This window comes from Rousettus aegyptiacus, unplaced genomic scaffold, assembly GCF_014176215.1.
Source record: "Rousettus aegyptiacus isolate mRouAeg1 unplaced genomic scaffold, mRouAeg1.p scaffold_m13_p_4, whole genome shotgun sequence".
Taxonomy (NCBI): domain Eukaryota; kingdom Metazoa; phylum Chordata; class Mammalia; order Chiroptera; family Pteropodidae; genus Rousettus; species Rousettus aegyptiacus.
Window position 1 is genome coordinate 153661726 of NW_023416307.1, and position 21877 is coordinate 153683602.

The 21877-nt window shown below is 51.6% G+C and overlaps 1 protein-coding gene and 1 long non-coding RNA gene across 3 annotated transcripts; one reads left to right on the forward strand and one right to left on the reverse strand.

Annotated features, from left to right (window-relative positions):
• The first annotated feature begins 8950 nt into the window (after positions 1-8950).
• On the forward strand, positions 8951-15405 carry FAM240A (family with sequence similarity 240 member A). Its single transcript, XM_016141375.2, has 3 exons — positions 8951-8996; positions 11730-11875; positions 15144-15405. Exons 2-3 carry the CDS (start codon positions 11733-11735, stop codon positions 15274-15276), a joined length of 276 nt encoding a protein of 91 aa, XP_015996861.2. The 5' UTR covers positions 8951-8996; positions 11730-11732; the 3' UTR covers positions 15277-15405.
• Positions 14396-20415, reverse strand: LOC107509107. Of its 2 annotated transcripts, XR_004950455.1 has the most exons (5): positions 18857-20415; positions 18380-18677; positions 15380-18296; positions 15046-15244; positions 14396-14822 (listed from the first exon to the last, which is right to left on the reverse strand). It is a non-coding gene; the product is annotated as an uncharacterized LOC107509107 (long non-coding RNA). The 2 variants fall into 2 exon arrangements; XR_001596449.2 differs by having other exon boundaries at positions 15380-18677.
• Positions 20416-21877: the final 1462 nt, after the last annotated feature.

Consider the following 21877-nt stretch of genomic DNA (forward strand, 5'->3'; position numbering starts at 1 on the left):
GGGGGAAAAATTGAGACTCGTAGAGGATTAACCTGCCCAAGGCCACACAACTGGTCGGTAGGGACAGATTTGAACAGGGACTACACACTCCAGGCCCCTAAATCACATAGTACGTTGCCACTACCCAGCCCTATCTCATCCTAAAAATGCGGGTTTCAAGCATATTAAATCTAATGTTATTGATTTTCTTTAAGCTTACAAACATTTAGCGGGGAGGAAAAAAAACGCACGTACACTTCCTGTATGTAGAGCATTGTCCCAGGTGTCTGGTGGATGCACTGGGACACGGGACAAACGTCCGCCCACAGGCCACAGCCTGTAAGTGTCTATGAGCTCCAGCACCATTATGCACACAGAGACCCTCCAAGTCGACTTGCTGCCTGAATTCGAGAAACTAAGTCGTAATCTGGTAAAAGCTTTGCTTGATCTTGGTCTCTAGAATAAATATATAAAAACGTTAAGAGAGGCTGTCAAGCGTGACTATAATCAAATAATTTTTCTCTATTGCTTGTTCTACAGAAAAATGTTTCACAAGCAATAGGTTGTCTTTTATGTCTACCTTACTTTTGTTCCCTTTGGTGGTGGTGGTTGTCTAGGTGTGTGTCTGAGTAACGATAGCTCATAAGCTAACGTAGTCTTTCCACAGAAAAACTAATTCACAGGACTTTGGAATCCCTTTAACCGTCTTGGGGAGGAATAACAGCAGATTGGTTTACACAGGACATTATGAAACAATCGCAGGAATCCCCTCAAGTAGTGATTAGCTGAAATCGTTCACCTGCTATGAAATGCACGAAATGCAAATTACATGAAATTCATGCATCTATCCTGTTATCCACGCACCAATTTCCCCAGCGCTATTAATAAGTTTCATGAGTCATGATTTAAATCATTATTATCGATTTATTGCAATTTATGTATTATAATTAATTATTGACTTAAATTTGCACTAATCATTTAATCATTGATGATTGAAATTAACACAGATGATTTAAATCAGAAGAGAAATTCAGTCTGAAAACACCGTAGTAGCCCTAAAAACATTGCTTCAGCTTAAGAGAGATGGTTGGTTTTTGTTTTGTTTCATTTTGTTTTTTTTTTTCAGATATTCTTGGGAAGGTCATTCTTTACCCGCAAGTAGTGCTTGTGTAAGTGCTTGGGCTCCAGACCTCAATGCCCACTGTGTGACCTTGGATAAATTACTTATGCTCTCTGTGCCCCCAAGGGCTCGTGTGAGGCCTAGATGTGGGTTATTCATATAAAGAGTGAGAGTTTGGACCTATAATGAATGCTATAAATGTCATTGTCAGTGAGCCCTTTGAGGATTTAAGGAAGCTATGGACTCTATTCTGAAAGAAATGCACATATGAAGGTACATACGAGGGCTTCGTAGACCCCTCGAAGTCTGTTCATGATCCATGCACCTCAGGTTAAGAACCCTCCCCGATCCACCAATGGATAAAGAAGTGGTACGCATGTGCTGTGGAATATTACTCAGCCATAAAAAAGAATGAAATCTTGCCGTCTGCACCAACACGGACGGACCTCGAAGGTATTGCGCCGGGGGGAGTAAGTCAGGCAGAGAAGGACAAATGCTATTTGATTTCACTTACATGTAGAATCTAAAGGACCAAACAAACGAACAGAGAAAACGGCAACGAATTCATAGACACGGAGAACGTTTTGATGGTTGCCAGATGGGACGGGGGAAGAGGGAAGAGGCGAAAAAGGCGAAGGGATCAAGAAGGACAGATTGGCAGTTACGCAATGGTCACAGGGACGTGAAGTACAGCACAGGCACAGAGTCAAAGGTACAGAACTACGTGCGGTGTCAGACGGCACTAGATTTATTGGGGTGATCACTTCGTAAGTTATATAAATGTCTGATCACTATTGTTGTACACCTGAAACTAAGATAATATCATACGCCAGCAGTAATTGAAAAGTTAAAAAAAAAGAAGAAGAAGAAGAAGAAGAAGAAGGCTCCGAAAACCATTGTGTATTCGAACTGGAAGGGACCGTAAAACCCCTTGTTTCAGAGGAATAAAAAGAGGACTTAGAATGACGAGGTTCCGAGGCCCGACAGAGGCAGAGGGTCTTAGCTCGGCCTCTGGACTCTCCCAGTGCCCCCGCCCCACCCCGGGCTGCCCCTGCTGACACCTTGACCACCTGGAGGATGGAGGCGGAGGCCCTCAGGCCCAACCGCGGGCCTCCCCCACTGTCCAGCGGCAGCCCTGGCCATGTGCGGTGACACTCACCGGTCACCGGCCGCAGTCCGGGCTCAGGGAAGGAGTCAGCACACTGAGACCCGCACACGTGTTCTCACTCACCTGGGCCCCGGTGGAGGCGTGGAGGAGGCGCCCTATCCCCCTGCCTCTTCAGCCCGACCCCTACCTGCTCCACGAAGCCAGCCTCAGCCCCGCTCCGCGGTCCGCCTCCGCCCTTCCCGAGCTGCACCCCTGAAATGTAAGGACGGGCTTGGCCAGACGTGACCGGACTCAGCAGCCTCATTCTTAGTGTCTGGAAAAACCCCAGACATCTTTGCCTAGAATAATCTTCCCCATGGCTCTGCTGAATCCTCCCTGTTCTCATTTTTCTTCAGAGAATGACAGTGAAACTGCTGGTGTAATCCAGGCCAGCTCACGAACGCCATGCCCTCCCCACCGAGCAGGAACGGCTTATCCGAAGGTCACGGAACACGGATCAGATTCGCAAAGGAGTGGGACAGGTCTGGAGGGAGACACGAGCCCAGGCCCCAATGATTTCGCAACTCTTGTCTTCTACAAAGCACAGTTTTAAGCGAGGTCCTTGACGTTAATCTCCAGAGGGACAGACCTCTCACTCCCTACGGATTGGTGCATGCCTCATAGAGTGGTCCAGTGCTCCCGGCCACACGAAGGCACTAGAAGCCTCAGAGGGTGGCTTCTGCCAGGGTCTGCAGCAGGCTCTGGCTCTGTATGAGTTGGGGTCTGCAGTGGACAGAGGTCTGGGCTGCTTGGCAAACGGTAAGCGATTCTGTCTGTCAAGTCTTGTCCTGCCTCTTCCCCAGGCTGCCCGGCACTCAGGGGCCTGCCCACCTACGGACCCCTTCCCTCCATGATCACCCCACTACAGCAGAAGCATTATTATCTGGGGACTTCCCACGCTCATCTTACGTTTTTTATCATATTTGTCACGTTTCTTATCCCTTTCCCACATCCTCGCTGATAACTTATTAAATTGGATAAGGTCACTGAACGCACTTTGTAAATGAAAAGCATCCTGCAAAATCAGCGTCAAACCGTTTAGCTTTGCAGGGTCAGAATCACGACTCAGGACTTGGCCCCTCCCTTAGGTCGAGAGGCCCCAGGAAGCAAGGAGTCATGTCTGGGAAAGAGGCCGCCAGGAGAAGACGGAAGGAGAAGCAGGTAGGTGCTCATTCGCTCCTCCTGGCAAAGGAGCACGGGTTGGCCCAAAGTCAGAGCCCCCAAGAGACAGTGGAATAAGGGGCACAGCCCCGCAGCAGATTGCTGCTAACTCTCAGACTTCCCTCGGATCTGGCCCGGCCATCCAGAGACCTCTTTGCTTACGGCGACCATATTTAAAAAATTAAAAACAGAGAAACCACGGTCTTCGCGCAGCAACATCCTCAAGGGCGAATAGGTTGGGACATTTGCCATCAGGAACGTCCTCGAAATGTTGCATGGGAAGGTCATCATACCTTTGTCATCTCGGGCCTGGCCACCTTTCGACAGTCTGTGCTTGGCAGCACGGTCCTTGGGGCTGGGCGCTCGTGAGGGTTTTCCATTCAGTCTGTGGCCAAGTCATATAACGGAGGTTAAGCACTTGTCCTGCGTGACGCTGAGCTGTCAGGAATCGCATAGAATAAACGGGATTCCAGAACCCACAGCCTTAGACCCCTCACTCTCTGTTGACCAAATCCCAACAATCCCATCCGACGTGGCCATTTATTTGGTCGTTTATTTTCTATTTAAGTATCAAAGATTTAACTTGGAATCCGCTGCCTTCTCTTCGAGAAAAGGATGATCAGAGATGTTGACATGCCTTAGTGGGCTCAGATTACACAGTGTTAATCATGTTTTATATGGATATCTATAATTTATATTGTACGTCCCTGATCTACGGGTGGATTTCAAAGTGCTCGCATGCTCTGGGTTCAGGCCGGCACAGGGTCTCGGCCTCAGCTCTGCCGTTCACAGCTGTGAGGTCATGGGCACGTCGTTCGGTCTTTCTCAGCCTCAGTTTTCGTGTCTTTAGAGCGAGGGTGACAAACCACGTGAAGACTGTCAGCGAAGAACCACGATACGACATAAAATGCTTCACAACGCGACATACCTACATATTTGTTTTATTTTCCCTTTGCCCCCTCTGGTAGCAAATTAGTCTCCTATGCTTAAATTTAAGCATTCTACCTTTTTATTAAGCTTACAGTCTTTTCGACCGTGAAGCAATGGGATGACTATTGATGTGCGCAAAGCGCCGTGAACTCTTGCAGGGAATGGAGCTCGCTATTAGGAAGAAAGACCATCATTATGTTTATTAACATAAACGTAACGTCACGTTATGGTTTGCTGCTGCCAACCCGGGGCGGGGGGCGGGGGTTCTGGCCCTGTTGGCTTATCCCAGAAAAGCAGCCCCATGAAGCTCGGAAACACCATGCGACCCACGCAAATACTTTAGGTGTCACGAAACCGACATTAGTGAAAGTTTAGAATTGGCTAAAGAAGTGCGTTGTTGGCTTTCCGACTTCTGCCTTATTGACCTTGAACTTGCTTATGAAAGGCCAACATTGTTGGGGGGGTGGGGAATGTAATACTGTCTTCTCAACAGAGAATCCGATTGAGAACACCCCTGGAGGAGTCTTTGCCCATTAAATAAATTATAAACACAGAATGAAAATTTGGATATGCTAACGGTTGTCAATTCAAGATCCGGCCGACTTAGGAAAATCATACATGTTTGTCTTTTGAAATTCCGTGCTAGGGAATTCAGTCGGTTTTTCAGATCTCTGGGGAGCAGGGAGGGGCCTGGGGGAGTAGTGGCACTTCAAACGTTTAATTTGACAAGTTTTTTCTGAAGGACTTGTTAATGGCGTCAACAAAGTGTGCGGAATCTCACATAACCAAAGAGGCTTTCCTAACATTAGTATGTCGCTGCAAAAAAAAAAAAAAAAAAAAATTCTCCAAGGTACTCTTTCACCTATTAAATATTCCGTTCCACTGTGGATTTCTTTTAAATAGGGAAAGGGTATTTAAAGACTTACAGGAGAAATATTTTACCGCTGTGTTATTCCTATCCTCTTGGCTTTCGTTTGCATACGACATTTATCGGGAGAAAGACACAAAAAGCAAAATGGGTGTTTTTACCTTTAAATATGGTTCGGTGATGTCAGTGTTGCTCTTGGTATATTTTGAATAGGTGGTGTGTTGAGCGGCTCCCAAACCTACCTCCTGCTCTGCCCTGTGAAAGAAAGCCTCACCTGCATGATCTGGTTCTGCTGAGATGTTCACGTTTGGCGGGAAAAGGCTCATTGGGACGTTTCCGACGCCGGCCTCTCTTCCCGCTTTCCAAAGCAGCGGTGTGAGCATCCATACTGAGTGGTAAGCTGTGGCCTCGCAGGGTTTGGTGACCACCTGGCACTTCTCAGGCAAGGGGCCATTCCAGATGTTTAACGCAAGATCACATCGTGCTCCTTGGAATGGCTCGAAGGCTGCTTTCCACTGAAAAGCCCTTCTCGGTTTGGTGGCTTTCACTGGAAGACAGTCGCCCGGCCAGTTCCCGGCCCCGCTGGGGGAGAACTGAGCAGAAGGTGAAATGTTTTCGCCAAGCTCCGTGCGTGGATTAGCAGCTCCGAAGGACAACGAGCCTCCCTAAGTCATCCTGTAATGTGACCCCTAAAGTGTGACTTGTCACACCATCCAAGGCTCCTTTACCCACGAGGGGTGGAGGGCGGCTTTAGCGAAGTTCGTGCTTACAGATAATCCAGAACATGGTCTAAACGTAACTGCTTCCAGCCAAGTCATGGTCCCTGAAGGTCCTGCCAGAGCAGAGTTCTCCAGCCCCGAGTGGGCAGGGGAGCAGGGCTGTTTTTCACCAGAAAGGAGGCCGCCACGTCCCTGGAATGAGGCCTCTGTGATTCTGATACTAATTTGGTGCATGTAACCTTGAAAGGCTGAGGCGTTACTGTAACTCCTCCACTGCACATATAAAGGGCTGAGACCCCGAGTTTCAGGACCAGGACTTGGCTTCCGGAAGCCCCAGAGCTCACCTTCCTCTACGCCGTCCAGACAGCTGCAGATTCATCTCGAAGGTAAAGGGTGTTGAACTTGAATGTGCCTGGGATGGAAGTTCATCTTGCACTCTCGGGGGAAATGAAATGAATATACTCCTTGCCCACCCGTCTTTTTCAGCCTCTGGGTTTATCTTTTCTCTGAACCCCCTGCCTTGCGTCTGATTAAAAATGACTTTGGCATCTGAAAGGGGCTTGTCCATAGCTAATTAGTATATTTAGATGGTGTACTCAAAACCAGCTAAACTCCGTGAGAAAGCCAGAAATCAGTGCCAGTGTTCACTTAACAAGGCTCTGAGGAGATGAAATGCTGCTCCATTGTGCGTTTATAAAAACTCCTGCTGCTGGTTCACGGGACGATTGAGTAGCCAGGTCCAGTGGTGCTTCATGGATGGTAAATTAGCTTTAGACTTTTCAACGGCGGAATCTTGCCAAATCAGCAAAAAGTCAAAAGACGTATTACTGAAAATATTTCCGTTCTATTCTATATTTTTTATTTTTCTATTAACATACAGCAAAAAAATGACTGTCGTGTATGCTCGGTTCTGTGAACATATCATCCATACAATTCTGTGTAACCACCACGCGATCAGGAGAGAACAATCCCATGACCCCCAAAATCCCCTCGTGCTCTGCCTTTGTCGTTATACCCTCTCCCACCTCTGACCTCGGGCAATCATCACAATTTGTCTTTCTGAGACTGTCTTATAAACGGAATCATAGAGAATAGACAGTCCATTGGGGCCGGCTTCCTGCCCCCAGCACAATGCCCTTGAGATTCATCATCCGAGCTATTGGACGTATCACCAGCCTGCTCTTCCTCACTGCTGCTCAGTGTTCCAGAGGACGGATGCTTGACAGGTTTTTATCCACTCACTCACGGAAGGACCGTTAGGTCGTGTCCACTTTTTGGTAATTACGACTAGAACTGTGTACAGGTTTTTGCTAGACTGGAAGTCTGCATTTCTCTAGGCTGCAGACCTTGGAGCGGGGTCGCTGAGTCATGCGGTGGGTATATGATTATAAGGAACCGCGGGACTGTTTTCTGGAATAATCCCTGCACCATTTTGCCTTCCCAGCAGCAACATATAAGATTTCTAATGGCTCCACATCCATCCTCTCTAACACTTGATACTGTCAATATATTTTTTTTATTTTTTGGCCTTCCTGTAGGGGTGTAGAGGTATCTCTACATGGTTTTAATTTGTATTTCCCTAATGGGTAATGACGTCCAACATCTTTTAATGTGCTTATTTGATATCTGTGTATTCTCTTTGGTGAAGTATCTATTAAAGGGCTTTGTCTGTCTTTTAATTGGGTTGTTTGCTTTCATATTGTTAAATTTTGAGAGTTCTTTATATATTCGTACTATAAATCTTTTGTCATATATATGGCCATTCTTAAGGAACCTCTTTCTGGAGGTCTGTCCACCTGTGTGGTATCCCTGACAATTTCTAAGTCCCTGGACTCCCCTTTCTTCGGTCCTTTGGCCAGAAACCCGGGACTTTAGTTACCTGTTCTACTGTGCACTTCTGGGGGCTGTAACTACATCCGGGGTCGAATGCCCCGAGGACTGAGAGAGAAAGATAGAGCAGTGAGGGGTAGGACCCTGTTTCCTCCTATGGGAGCGAGGCTTTCGTGTCTGCAGGCCCGCGCTGCCCATCAATTCCAAAGCTGCTGCCACGCCTCCATCACCTTGGACTTTCCCGGAGGCCTGAGACCCCTGAGCACTAGGGGTCTGCTCTCTCCCGAGAATCAGAGGACTTCTTGGAGCGTTCCCTGGCCACGTTGCCACTTCTGGGCTTCCGGTTGCCTTGAGTCTATGCATTGGGGAATACCAAGGTGAAAATAGAAAATTGAGCCCCATTCAATGGTAATTGGCATTCTGGCGCTCTCCGATGATGCACCTGCTTCTGTCTGCGTTTCAGAGTCATCGGTCGGCTGCACTGGGCAGTCTGTCCAGGCTTTGGAGCTGCAGTCCCCGGAGAGACAGGGGTGGCGCGTGCCCCCTCCATTTTATCTGGAACTGGAACCCTCTGTTCTATTTCAAGCTGTGATCTTTACGAAGCCTTTTTAAATGCTGCAAAAAATGATCACCAAATAGTTGCTCTTATGAGCTGTTGGATTTACGAGAAACGTATTGGTGGAGTGCACGGTCAGCTGGTATACGATGAGCCAGGCTAGCCAAGATTCCTAAGAATGAGCAGTCTATGCCAAAATTCTTTAAAAAAAAAAAAAAAAAAAAAAAAACCCTCTCTCATTCCTCAATTTGGGTTTAACACTCCGAGTAACCTAAGACTTGGAAAATGAAGTTAGGACCCACAAGGGACAAATGTGCCTCTGTTTTTGGTTGGTTCCCGGAACGTTTGTCGGCCCCTCTTGCTCCAGAGAAGTCCCACGGGGTAGGGGGAAAGTTCAACACATTTTGTTTAACCGAATCGATGGGCAGGCGTTATATGCTGCTGTTCTCTTTAAGCACCAATTGATTTCGTGAAGTGACGTTCGTAGCTGTCACCGAGGTTACGGCTTTTCCGCGTCGGTGGTGACGGACAGGAAGTCGTAGCACCAGCTCTCTCCAGAGCAGCGTCATCTGGCAGCTGGACGCTCGGCCGAGGAGGTACAGAGGCCCAGAGCCATTTCTTTATCAAGGACAATCCCCAAAGGCTTGCCGGCTACTGATATATGGTCCTCCTCGCATTTCTGCAAGGTGAGAGCAGTGTCCTTGTTTTAGAAGCCGGGAAGCCGAAACACAGATGCTCACGGGGACACAGGCGACGTGAAGGAATGGGCTCCCCCCAACAATGAGCGGCTGCCAGGGCCTCCCAGGGCGTTAGAGCCAGGGAACTCGGCTGAATCTCTAGTCTAAACTCAGAAGACCGTTTCCCTCTGCTTTTATCGAGGCATAATTCATGGGAAATAACCTTGGCCCACTGTGTGTGTGCACTTCGATCCGTTCCGGCCGTCGTAGATGGCTGTGTAACCATCACTAGAAACAAGACGCAGAATGTTTCAATACGCCTAAAGTCCCCCAGGCCCCTTTGCGGTCAGTCCCTTCCTCCATCCCGACCCCAGGCCACCCCCATCTGCTTCTGGGGTTGTCAATTACACTCCATTCGTTTTGGCTAATGATCGAGAAATGCCAGACAACAGAGCAAATCAGAGGGCCAGGACCGAGCCCATCAGAGCCGGGGACAGAGAATGATGCTGAATGCCACACGGCCCCTGTTTGGGCTCACGCTGCTCTTTTCATCAGGAAAAAAACGAACCCCTTAAACTTTGTGGGGGGAAAAATGTAATGTGCACTAACTCCCCCGAATGTCAGAAACGTCACAGGAATTCAAAATGACCAAGATCAAAGGACCACGCAAACAGGATGGCTTCCCTCTGTCCTCCTGAGAAGCATGTTTTAGTCACACATGCAGAGGGCCACGAGGCAGGTGCGGTGACCCGAGGGAACCCCATATTGTCCCTATAGACTTTCCCTCAATGCCCTGTAGCACTGTCACTGCCAAAGGGGCCACTGCCACTTCTAAGCCAGCCTTTCAGGAGTCTATAATTTGGGGGTGGGGGGGGGACATTAATTCTATTTAACAAATATTTAGTGGCCATCACTACATGCTTTAAGAGATTTAAATAAAACACTGGATAGCCCCCATTTCCAAAGAGCTCTGCTCTGAGGCAGGGGCTCCCTACAGAGTCAGTCAGATCTGTGCTATTTTGCCAAGAAAGTATGAGATTACTGAGCACTTCCAGGAAGTAAGGAAGTCACTATCCACCTCCACAGGGGACAGTTAGGGGGCAGTAGATGGAGCCTGGGCCCTGAGCATGACAGCTGCCCCCCCACTTACCAGCTGGATGACCTTGACAGAGTCAAAGCGCTACCTGTGAACCTCAGCTTTCTTACCTGCAAAATGGGGAAAGAATGCCTCATTTGCAAGACGGCCATGACTGTGACATCCCTATGCCCAACCCTCATCGCCTCAGCCTTCCTGGGGGCCAGCTCGGGACACAGACGAGCCCATAGCAAGGGAAGACAGGATCGGACCGCGAAATCGGACTCCCGGGGGATGGAGGCCCGGCATCGGGCTTTTGTAAAGCTCCTGAGTGATTCCCTTGGGCAGCCGAGGTCGACAGCCTCCGACCCAGGAGATAAGAGAAGACAGGAGGAATTGTTTCCTCTCTGCAGGACGCGCATTAGGGGAGGTTACTGTGACCACTCGAGTATGTCACCCTGTACACTTCGAAGTTTAAGAACCTTTACAAAAGGTAGATTTATCCAGAACTCTCTACAGTGCAAGACACCTTCACATTCATGCTCGAATCTGATCTTCAGAGAGATTTTAAAGATGAGGAGGAAACCGAGGCCTGGAGAATGTGTTGACAAGCGGAAGGTGCATCGAGTTAACAAACGGGTCTGGAGCAACCGTCTGGCCTCAAAACCCTCCCTCCTTCCGGTCGCCCCACCGCCCGGTCGGTCTCCGAGAGGCAGCTGTGGTCCAGACCTTCACGCGGGGCTCCAGACCCCCCCCCCACCCCGTGTCCAGCCGCCCCTTCCGTATTTCCCTTGGGTGTTAGCGCCCAGGTGACTCACACCGTCCAGCTCTGCGGGAGGCGGTTCCCCGCGAGCCCTGCTCTGCTGTTTCCCGGGATCTCCGCCGACACCGCCTCGCCTGCACCTAGCGCGCGAGTCGGCAGCCCCGGCACAGCGCGTGACTCGTGCGCTTGCCCTGGTCCGAGCCTCTGGGCGCCGCTTCTCCCTGGATGCTTCCAGTGGCCCCCGCGAACTCCTTCCTCTCGCTCCCAGCCCCTGCTTGCGACCTGCCTGCTGGATCCACCGAGGTCTAGGAGTTGAGCAGAGTTTCTTCATGGAAAACAATCGAGCATTCCTGATGTGCAACACTCCGTACAGACCCACGCTCCACACGCACGAACACACGCGCGCATGCACGCAGGCTTCCCAAAGCGGCTCGACCCGGTGTGTCAGACGCTGGGACCATTTTCCGTGACAAACCCTTTAGTAAAGGGCGTGGAGACGCTCAGAAGGACGCAGCCTGCCTTCTGCTGGCTACGGCTGTGGGACCACGGGCAACCGGAACTCTTCAGATGTCCCACCCATAGCACGGGGAAGGTGACGCTCACTCCTGGGATGTCGTGATGACTAAATGCGTAAGACGCCTGCACATACTAGTGCTGACAGAAAGCTGGGACGGTATTTCTCTGTGAGGCAGAAGGAGGGACAGAGAGGTATTTGCCAGGTGCCTAGGACCCGCAACACTCTGGCGGGGAGTTTCTGCATTAGCATCACCGGATGCTAACAACAGGTGTCCCGGTGATGGCTGTTACCCCGCGGGTGAGGGTCCGTGCCCGGCCAGGGTCTCCCTCAGGCAACGACGTCCGAGGGCACGTGTTCCACGGGGGTCACCGCTGTTCTCTCTTTCAGGGGATGAACAATCAGTATGTCCGCCGGGAGGTCTTCTGCGGGAACACCTGTCACGAACTCAAACGCTTCTGGGAAAGAGAAATTGGCAAACAGACTTACTACCGACAGTCGGAAGAACACCGCCTGGGAAGAAGTGCGCTGAGAAAGTACGCGGCTTGTTCGTCTGTTTTTTTTTTTTTTTTATTAATTAATGCTTTTCGATAGACTTTATTTTTTAGAGCAGGTTCACAGCAAAACTGAGCGGAAAGTAGAGCTCCCATGTGCCCTTCCCCCCTGGCACGACCTCCCGCTGTCAGCACCCCCCCACCTCCCCAAACATATGTTGACACGTCGTTATCACCTTGTGGGTCTACGTTTTCAAAGCAAAACTCATTTCTCCAGAGGATCGCCAGGCAGGCATCTCAGGGGACATAATTATTCTAGGTTCCCAAACGTACGTTGCTGCCGCCATCCGTAGTTACGGGCGGGGATTTTTTAAATTCTTCTCAGTGAACGAGTACACGCTCTAAATCTCATCCTCACAAACAGACACGTCCCTCCTCTCTACCAGCAGTTCTAGCACGTGAGGGTTACGCTACCTCTGGGGAGCAGCTCAGCAGACACGTCCAGGAAAAGCAGTCAATCGAGAAGATGACAGTGACCAATTCTCAGTGCTCACGTGTGTGAAGACACAGGCTTCTCTCCTGTTACAGGGGAGGGTCGCGGGCTCGCGCCCCTCAGGTGTGAGTCTCCATTCCAGCCCGGCCAGGCTGCCCAAGTGGAGAGCAGTAACTCACGTCAGCAGACCGGAGGGGCCGTCACTGTGGAGACGGTGACCGCCCCCCACCTTCACACACTCTGCTTCCTGATGGCCATGGAGAGCCACCCCCAGGTGACAGTAAGGAGCATGCCTGTCTGGGTACTCTATCCCCTCCTAGAACAGCTCAATCATTATCTGCTCGTTAAGGACACAGTTTGTGCATGGGGCAGATGAGTGCCGGCCCCACGGCAGGGCTGGTGACCCCGTACTGTCAGGCCAGGGTCGCGGGGCTGAGAACATGCATTCATTCACGTGAGTTAAACTCACCGTTGGCCTCCAAACCCCCTCTTGAGCCCTAGAGGGGAACCCAGTGCCTTCTACATAGAGAGATTTGCTCAGCCTTATTCCCAGCCACCGGCGAGAAGGAGCAGGCCGCCCGACCTGCTGGAGCCTCGTGTTAGGGCGTCTCGTCCGGGGATTCTCTGAGAAGCCGCACTGGGCGGTCGCCACTTCTGCAGTCTCTGCCGCCTTCATTCCCCCCAGCCAGGCCACACTCAGCACGTTGCACACCAGAGGCCACAGTGAGGTCCCACGCCATGGGTGCGGGCATGTCCCCTGGGGAGCACGCAGAAGGCCTCGGGTGGAGAGACACTGGCTTGAGGAAGAGGTAAGAATCACAACCTGAAAGCGAGGGGCAAGCCAAGCCGTGAGCAAAACAGGCTCCGAAGCAAACTACGCGGACGATTAAAACGTTAAAATACATGTGTGCGGAATCTGTCTCCGCGGGTAACCAAGGACGGCGAGAAGCAAGCTTTCTGGTTGGCGGGACGGCAAGGCCACAGCTCGTTAGTGACCCTCCTCCTCCTCCTTCTTCTGACTTGAACCTGGAGGTCTGGTTCCAGGGCGTCTCTGCTCGTAACCTCTATTCCGTCTCGTCCCCTCGCAACTTGGAGAAAGGAGACGGTGCCAGGTCATTAGGTTGTTCGGAGGCTCGGCGGGAAGATGCGTGAAGGACTCAGGGCCGCCCGCTCCCCTCCGCCCCCCTCGCTCTCACGCAATCCAGGACCCACACGGCAGCCGCAGCAAGGCGACAAAGGAGGGGTCCCAGCCCTTTGGGTCTCTGAGTGTGTCAGCGAAGCTCCCCGTGCCTCAGTTTCCTCCTTATTATCTCCAGCGCAGAGAAGCAGACACAGAGGGAAACGAGGAATGTTGGGCCGTCATTGCCGTTTACTAGTGGGGAACGGCTGGTCGATAGCATAAGTCGAGCGTTCTATATCCTTACCGACTCCTCGTCTACTCGTTTTACTGATGGTTGAAATACGGGTTTTGAAATCTTCCGCTGTCCTCGGGGATTTGTCTGTTTCTCCTAACAGTTCTATAGCTTTTTTTTTCATGTATTTCGAAACTCTGTTACTGGGTACATAAATGTTTAAGACTGTTATATTCTTCGGATGAACTGGCCCCTTTATTAAAAAATGACTCTCTGTCTCTTTGATGATATTCATTACTATGAAATCTATCTAGTCCGATATTAATATAACCACTCCAGCTTTTTTTCATTAGGGTTACGATGGCATTTTTTTCCATCCGTTTACTTTTGAGCTATTTGTGTCTTCATGTTTAGTGATTTTCTTGTCGGTAGCATATGTTTGGATATTCCTTTTTAATCCAATTTAACAATCTTTACATTTTAATTGGATCGTTTACGTCATTAACATTAATTTGTATGATTGGCTTTAAAACTGTCATCTTGCTATTTGTTTCTTTTTTCTCTCATCTGTTCTTCATTTCCTTTTTTTTTTCCCCTGCCTTCTTTTAGAATAACTAAATATTTTTGTGATTCCATTTTATCTCCTCTGTTGGCTTTTTAGCTATATTTCTTTGTGTTATTTTAGCGGTTGCTTTAGGAAATACACACACACACACACACATACACACACACACGCACACATATATATACCCTTAACTTATCACAGTCTACCTTTAGGGATACATCCTTTCCTGCCAAGTGTAAGAACCTTACAAAAGCGTAGTCCTACTTCTCCCCTGGCCTTTGAATATCATGCAAAATTCAATCTGACTTCCACATATGTGATAAACCCCACGTTACATCATTAACAGTTTTACTTTCCATCACTTAATGATCTTTTAAGAGATTTACATAATAAGAAAAGTCATTAATGTGCATCCAGGGACCTGCGTTTCCAGGTGCTCTCACTCCCTTGCGATCCAGGTTTCCGTCTGGTGTCATTTCCTGCTGCGCGCAAGGACTGTCTTTAACACGCCGCGCAGTGACCGTCTGCTGGCGGTGAAGTCTCTCAGTGCCCGCACATCGGACAACATCTTCATCTCACCTGTTTGTGAAAGATAGTTGTGCTGGGTGAACAAGTCAAGGTTGACAGGTTTCCCTCCCCTCCACCACCTCCACCCTCACTTTAAAGATGCTGCACTTTCAAAGGAGAGTTCAGAGAATTAAGCTTAGAATACTTTAAATATAGAAGTGAGAGTTAAAATCCATATGCATTTAAATGTGCAAGTCCTCTGCATGCCTTCGAAAACCTGAACACACACACATACCTTCAGGGAAAAAAAAAAATGAAGGAAGGAAGCGTTCCCCGAATCGGCGTTCGAGGAGATGAATGCTCCTTTTGCGTATGCTTTGTTTCCACTTTTAGGCTCCGGGAAGAATGGAAGCAGAGACTGGAAACCAAGCTGAGGCTGCGGAACAGTCCCGATGAGACCGAAAAGCAGGCAAATGCCGGCCGAGAGCTTCTCGCTTCATTGACACAAGAGGATACAAACAACTGAGGTCACTCCGCTGGGAGAAATCCATGCAAATCGCCGAGTCCCTTTGCTATACCAAACAGATCTCCACTACCGTCTACCCACCCACCACCTGTAAGGGGTTGACCTGCAAATCCTTTCCCGTGCTCAGTGGGAATTAACAGCCAAGTCAGTCCTCTACGTGGGGGGCCAGGATATTCTCCCCGATGTCTCGAAAATGAGCTTATTTCATAACAAAGCTCCGTGCAGCATCCTTTATTTCCATATAATTATCGACTAATTTTGAAATCTAACTATTTTCAGTTCTAAGCACGGTCCTTCATGGTCGCACTTGAAACACCGTACAGAGGTCTCGCTCCACGTTTCTCCCAGGAAACAGTCTCACGCCATCCTTTCTCTCATTTTCTCTTTGTGAGGAGAAAAATGCACCTCTCCGCAGAAATAAAAATATGAATAAATAGACGTTAAATAAGGTTTGCAAATAAATTGAGCTAATACTATCTTTTTTCTTCATATGAAATTACTTGCCTTGCTCAAAAACATGATTACCTAGACCCACTCTATACTATCAGGGTAATTTTAATAAAACTTGGTTGCCTTGCTGTCACCGGTGTGCTTGCTCTTCATTTCATTGCTTTATTTTAAATGAATAGAGCAATACATAAATAGAGCATTTTGATGAAAGGGGGGTTTTTGTGGGGTTTGGGAAATAAATAGGAATTATACAGAGGGAGAGGAGAAGGCAGGGCGTGCAGGCTGGGAGGCTCGCAGAGGCGAAGGCTCGCCATCGCTAACTGCAAAACGCTGCTGCTGAGATCTAAACGTGGTGGCGTGAGGCAGGAAATGCAGGTGAAGACTCGTGGCTCATTCACTCCTTCACCACACTCCAGACATCGCGTTATACGTATACAGCCAGAACACAGCCGAGAACGCCAGAGCGCTGGCTCTGGAGTCTACCGTCTAGGGAAGACGGCAGAAGAGTGAAGGCAGCTTGTGTAAGGGGCTTCGGCATGGTAGGTAGCGGGTCCCCTAGCCTAGGGAGGGCTTAAAAGAACAAGCTAGTTAAACCCAAATAAACATCATCTGGATGAAGGTGAGGTTCAGGGCTCGCAGGTCTTGTGTGCTTTGTAGCAAGAGCTGCATCTGCAGAACTCAGCACATAAGGCCTTGTTCGCTGAGAGTTTGAGCTTTTCCCAAAGGCACAAGAAGCCACTCAGGGAGACAGTAATTTCAACACAGTTAAAGTGTATCGCCTTTATACTGCTTAATTTATAACGGAATGTCAGCGTCTTCCACCCTCCCCACGGTCACTTCCTCTGGCAGCTGCGACCCCGTTTCCACGAGCAACAGCTTACTCAGGACGGGTGCAAGGGAGCTGGGTGGAACGTGGTACAGAGAAGGAATTCTATTCCCAGGTCGCCGTGCAGATGTTCTAGAATACTGCCTCCTCAGGACACTTTTTGGATAGTGTAAACATGGATACCTCGGGGCCTGTCTGTTACATCTTCTGGGCAAAACTGTCGGCGGCTTCCATGCTGGTCATCGGCACAAAGTATACGACCCATCGGAGAAAATAATAAACTCCTGGCCCAAGGGGTGATGAGTGGGAAGAGGAGGTTTTGGAACTGAATCCCATTTCCACGGAAAAGGGTCTTTCGGTGGGTGTGCCGACAGGTGACGCGGTTTGTAAAGGTCCTGTCTCTGATATTAAAAAAAAGACGTCTAGCTTTTGAAATGCCCAGCACCGTTGCCTTGGAGTTCTGTCGTCGTCCCAGGCTGAATCCGTACTGAACGGGTCTTCGTTGATTGAGATGCTTGGGTTACCAACGTTTTAGGCGCTTTTTTGGTAAAGCACATAGATACAAGTGGAACATAATTACTCTCTTAGGACTGATACGTAAAGTCAAATTTTCACGTCCACCTGCATGCATATAACTCATCGTTTTTAAACCTCTGGTGAAATTCTCTTCTAGGAAAAACATGTTTCTATGGAACCTGGTTTTTAGTTCCCAGAAATAATGGATGCATAACCTAGGACTGGTTCGTTCCAGGTCAAAACAGAGCCTGAGAGGATGAATCAGGCTTCGCAGCTCAGCTCCCAATTCTTTCTGCCCCACTGGCTGGATGTTCCCTCAGAGGTCCAAACAGTTCTCAGTGTCGCTCTTTGGAAAACTTGACTCCCTGGAGACGAGCAGACACTGCTTCCTTTCCTCTCATCGACGGACGGGTCACCGAGATAAAGCGCCTGCTGGGCTGGAGGCCAGCTCTGGGAGAACGTGACAAATGCAATGGGAGGAGACCACAAAAGGAAGGTTCCAGCCACGTGGTCTGGCTCCGGGGCAAGCATAAGTTAAGTCAGGGCACAGCCGGGAAGACCCAGGACCCACCCCCGGGGAGGGGGGTGGTTTGGAGCAGAAACCTTGGCTGCCCGGGCATCCGGGACACCCAAGGGTCCAGAACAACATTTATAACATGTTACGAGACACAAAACTTATCTGTTGGGCAAATGAATGGAGGGTCTGCATGCAGCACCAGCACATTGCTTTATGAGGAACGCCTATATAATACCCCATTCAGAGCCGGGCGGGCTGAGGAGGCTGAAGAAATGCCGCCGGAGGCCTGTTTCCTGCCCCTGTCAGCAGAGAGCCGGCCCAGCACGTCCGAGTCAGTCAACACAAAACTGAGGTCAGTCTCTGAGCTTCCGAGAGGCTTCTCGTTTTTACGAGGCCACTTCCTGACCAGGAGGCGTTCAGTACTTCGTAATTGTCCAAATGTTTCCATTTGGCCCATAAAATGAAGGGCGCAACAGGGGTGTGGTGCTCCTGGAACCGTCCCTCAGTGCGCCCGGTCCGGCTGTGCCTGGCCTGGGCTCGCCTCCGGGCGTGCTCTGCGGCTTCTCTGATGGTCATTTCCCCCTAATACACATCATCGTACGTTTATACCCCGAGCGGCTTTCGTGGCAGGTGGTCCCGTGCCCCGTGGTCATGATGGGGGCCCCATCCAGATCTTCCCAGCCCAAGGACAGCCCCCAAGTCTGCAGAAGACTTGAGGCGGGAAGAGAAAAGGATTACAAAGAGCAGAAAACAAAACGGAGTAAAGCGAAACCCACAAAGAAGAGAGAAAATACCGTTTTCTGGAAAGAGTCTTGCATGGGGTTTAGAGTAATCCGTTCTCGATCTGACTCATCTGACTGACGGAGGCTGGCCGAAGGCATCCAGTTGAGTCACACAGCATTTCACTAAGCCGACCGTGAACGGGACGCCAAGCGGACCATGGAGCCAGCCCGCAGCCTGGGCCCGGCTCCAACCTGCTTCAGCGAGCCAGCTGGCTTCCTCCTGAAGTTCCTGGGTTGACCTCTCCTTTTGTCCCAAGGGATGAATCCAAGCATGGCAGAACATACCAGCAACTGCATACTCCACCTGAGCCTGCGCGGAGAAAGTGGGGAGAGATACTGTCACCCACCCACAACCACCTCGGGGCAGGGAGCTGAGGCCGCCCTGAGCCCAGGGCCCAGGTGATTGTCGCTGACCCTGCTGCTAAGCTCGGGGACAAATTTCATACCGCCTCTTCTGATTGGGGATGTCTTGTGGGACGGAGCCCTTACCCTGTGGGATCTGATGCTCCCTCCGGGTAGGTAGATAGTGTCACAGTAGAGTGACACTGTAGGGCGCAGAGCTGGTGTCAGAGCATTGCTCGGTGGAGCAGGAGACAAGAACTCGTGCATCCGAACTGGTGACCAGAGCCTTAGGGAGAACCCGTTTCTTTGCCTTTTCCAGCGCCCCGAGGCCTCGCACATTTCTGGGCTCCTGCCCCCTCCCCCATCTTCGAAGTCAGCGAGGTCGCTTCTCTCTGGCCGTTCCTCAGTGCCGTATCCCCCTCGATTCTCCCGTCACCCTCTCCCACTTTCGAGGACCCGTGTGATTATATCGGGTCCGCCCAGAACATCCGGGACCGCCTTCCCCATCTCAAGGTCCTTAACTTCATCACATCCGCAAAGTCACTTTCGCCATGCCAGGTGACACATGCGTAGGTTCCGGGCGTTGGGGTCGTGGACATCTTCGGGAGACAATTGTTCCGCCTGCCACACTGAGCAGCTGAAGACCTGAAACGGCGAAACGGGAGACTCTCGAACGATTCTGGAAAGCGGCTTCTCCCTAGGGCCGGGGGAAGAAATGGAAGAGGCTACAAATGTTAAAACCTCAAAACTCGGGCAGGGAGAGGGGCCCCACGGGGCGGGAACTCAGGAGCCTGGGAACGCGGCGCATCTCAGCTGGCCGCGGGGCTCCGAAGGGGGTTCCACGGTTCTGCGAAAGTGAAAACCGCCGGCTGGAATCAGCCGCCACCTGCCCAGGAGGGCAGCAGGGCGTCGTCAGCCGAGCACGCGGCTCTGTCTCCGGTTTCTCTCGGCAACGGTCTCCCGTGCATCGTCGCTGGCGACGGGTCTCCGTGAACACAGGGATGTGGCGTTTCCCATCTCGACAAAGTCCAGCTTTAAAGAGAAAGCGTGCCAATTTTTTTTTTAATTGAATGATGAACTGTTGATATGAAGAAGGGACGCGTCTGTTCATTTCTTGCAGCATTAAAAAAAAAAAAAAAAGGCGCGCCAAACGGCGGCTTGAAACAATAGGAGTTATTTCGGTCGCTCAGGCATCTGGGTTGCCTGGGCTCAGCTGGGCGGCTGTCGCCGGGGGGTGTCTCACGGGGTCCGGTCAGGTGGCGGCCGAGGCTGCGGTCATCTCAGGAGTGGTCCCGGTCACGTGCCTGGTGCCTGGGATGGAAGGCTCAGACCCCTGGGTCTCCGCACGTGGCAGCCCGGGCGTGGCAGACTTCTCCCGGGGGCGGGTGGCCACAGGCTCCCAGCCCCAGAGCCCCAGGAGAACCGGCAGAAGCCTGTGGCCTTTTCTAACTCAGCGCAGAGGGCCCGCGGCCCCCGTCCCGCGGCGTTCACAGAGGCCGAGGTGTAAAGGGGAGGGCCGTAGCCTACACGTCTTGCTGGGAAGAGTGTGGAAGAATCCGTGGACGTGTTTCACAACCTCCACCGGGGCAGAGAAACAAATCCCGTGGGGCTGAGGCTTAGGAGCCATGAGCAAAAGCCCCCGGAGGCGCTGCGGGCCTCTCGCACCTCTGCCGGCTTTGCCTGACCTGTCCCTGACGCTCGGCCCAGCTCTCTACCTTCTGGGAGAGCCGGGCCCTTCCGCACCTCCCAGCCGCCGCCCCCACCCTCCTTCTGCCTGGCATGCCATCCCTCCACCGGCCAAATTCATTCTTCGAGATCCGGTTCCCTGATGTCCTTTTCCAACCAGGGCACGGGGGACACAGACAGCCGCTCAGTCACCGAAGTCGCCTTCCCCAGGGGCGTTGGCAAAGCTCCTGGTGTAAGTGTAGAGTTAATCTCATCACTGTCCCCAGTGGAGAGACAGGGCAGGACTCACTCACCCCCAACCTTGCTATTTGGTCGCCCCTGGCCCCAGCCCTGACTTCGCTCCCTGTGCCCCAGGCCACACTCCCCTCCCCTCCACCGCCCCCACCTCCCCTCTGTCCCTGGGTCAGTCGGGGTCGAAGGATCTCCTGCTCAGCAAATCCCGGGTGTGACTTCGAGGAGAGGTATGATGCTTCAGACCCTCTTTACCCGCTCCCGGGGTGCCAGGGCAGAGACCCCGGCGCCGGTCCCAGAGTCGGGGGAAGGGCTGCCCGCTCCCCGGACCGGGGCCGGGAGGTCCGATTTCTGCTGGTTTGGAGTCCTTGCTGCCTTCTCCCGCCCCTGCCTTGCCTCACTGAAAATGTGTTTCTGTTTCAAATTGGAGCAGGGTCCCGAGGGGCTGTGACGGGGCTCCCCGGCCTGAAGTGTGTCACGGATAATGTTCGTTGCTCAGCTCAGCCCTGGAGCAGCAGCCCCATGGGAGGGAGCACGCGGCATTGCAGCCCTGGGGCGCTGCTCAGGAACCTGGGTTTGGAGCTCGGTCCTGCCATGGGATGGGTTTGTTGGGGAGAGGGCAGAAGCAGCACCCCACAGAAGGTGCTGGGGTGGGGGGGCAGGGGGAGCTGCAGCTTCATGTCACCTTGTGCCAGGCACTGTTCAAGGCCCTGGGGGCGAAGGAGTGGCCAAGACAGAGAAGGTCTCTCCCTGCCCTCGCAGAGCTCCCAGCCCAGAGAAGAGCAGGAAACTAGCTGAGGGACAGCATCGGGAAGGACAAAGCCGCTCCTCAGGGAGAGAGAGCAGGGAGGGAGGGGCGCCTCACGTCGGGAAGGGCGTTCACGGCTGGGAACCAGGGGCCGAGGAGAAGCCTGCTTTGGGGGAAGCCCGTGCCGAGGGTCCAGGCAGAGGACACAAGACGGGAAAGGCTCAGTGGGCTCTAGGGACGCCAAGAAAAGTGACCGGAGTGGCCGGAATGCAGAGAGCAGAGAGGGTCGGGACGATGGGGGCAGGCGGAGAGGGTCTGGGCGACCTCAGAGGCAGGTCCTGCTGCGTGCGGAGCTGGAATGGGACGGGGACGGAGGGGGTAGCAGGAAGACCAGGGGCGAGGTGGGGCCGCAGGTGCGGGAGCTGACACCCCAGATCTTGCTTATGGAGTCAGGGCAGACGATGTAAACCGTGTGAACCCCCACAGGCTCCGTGTTTCTCTAC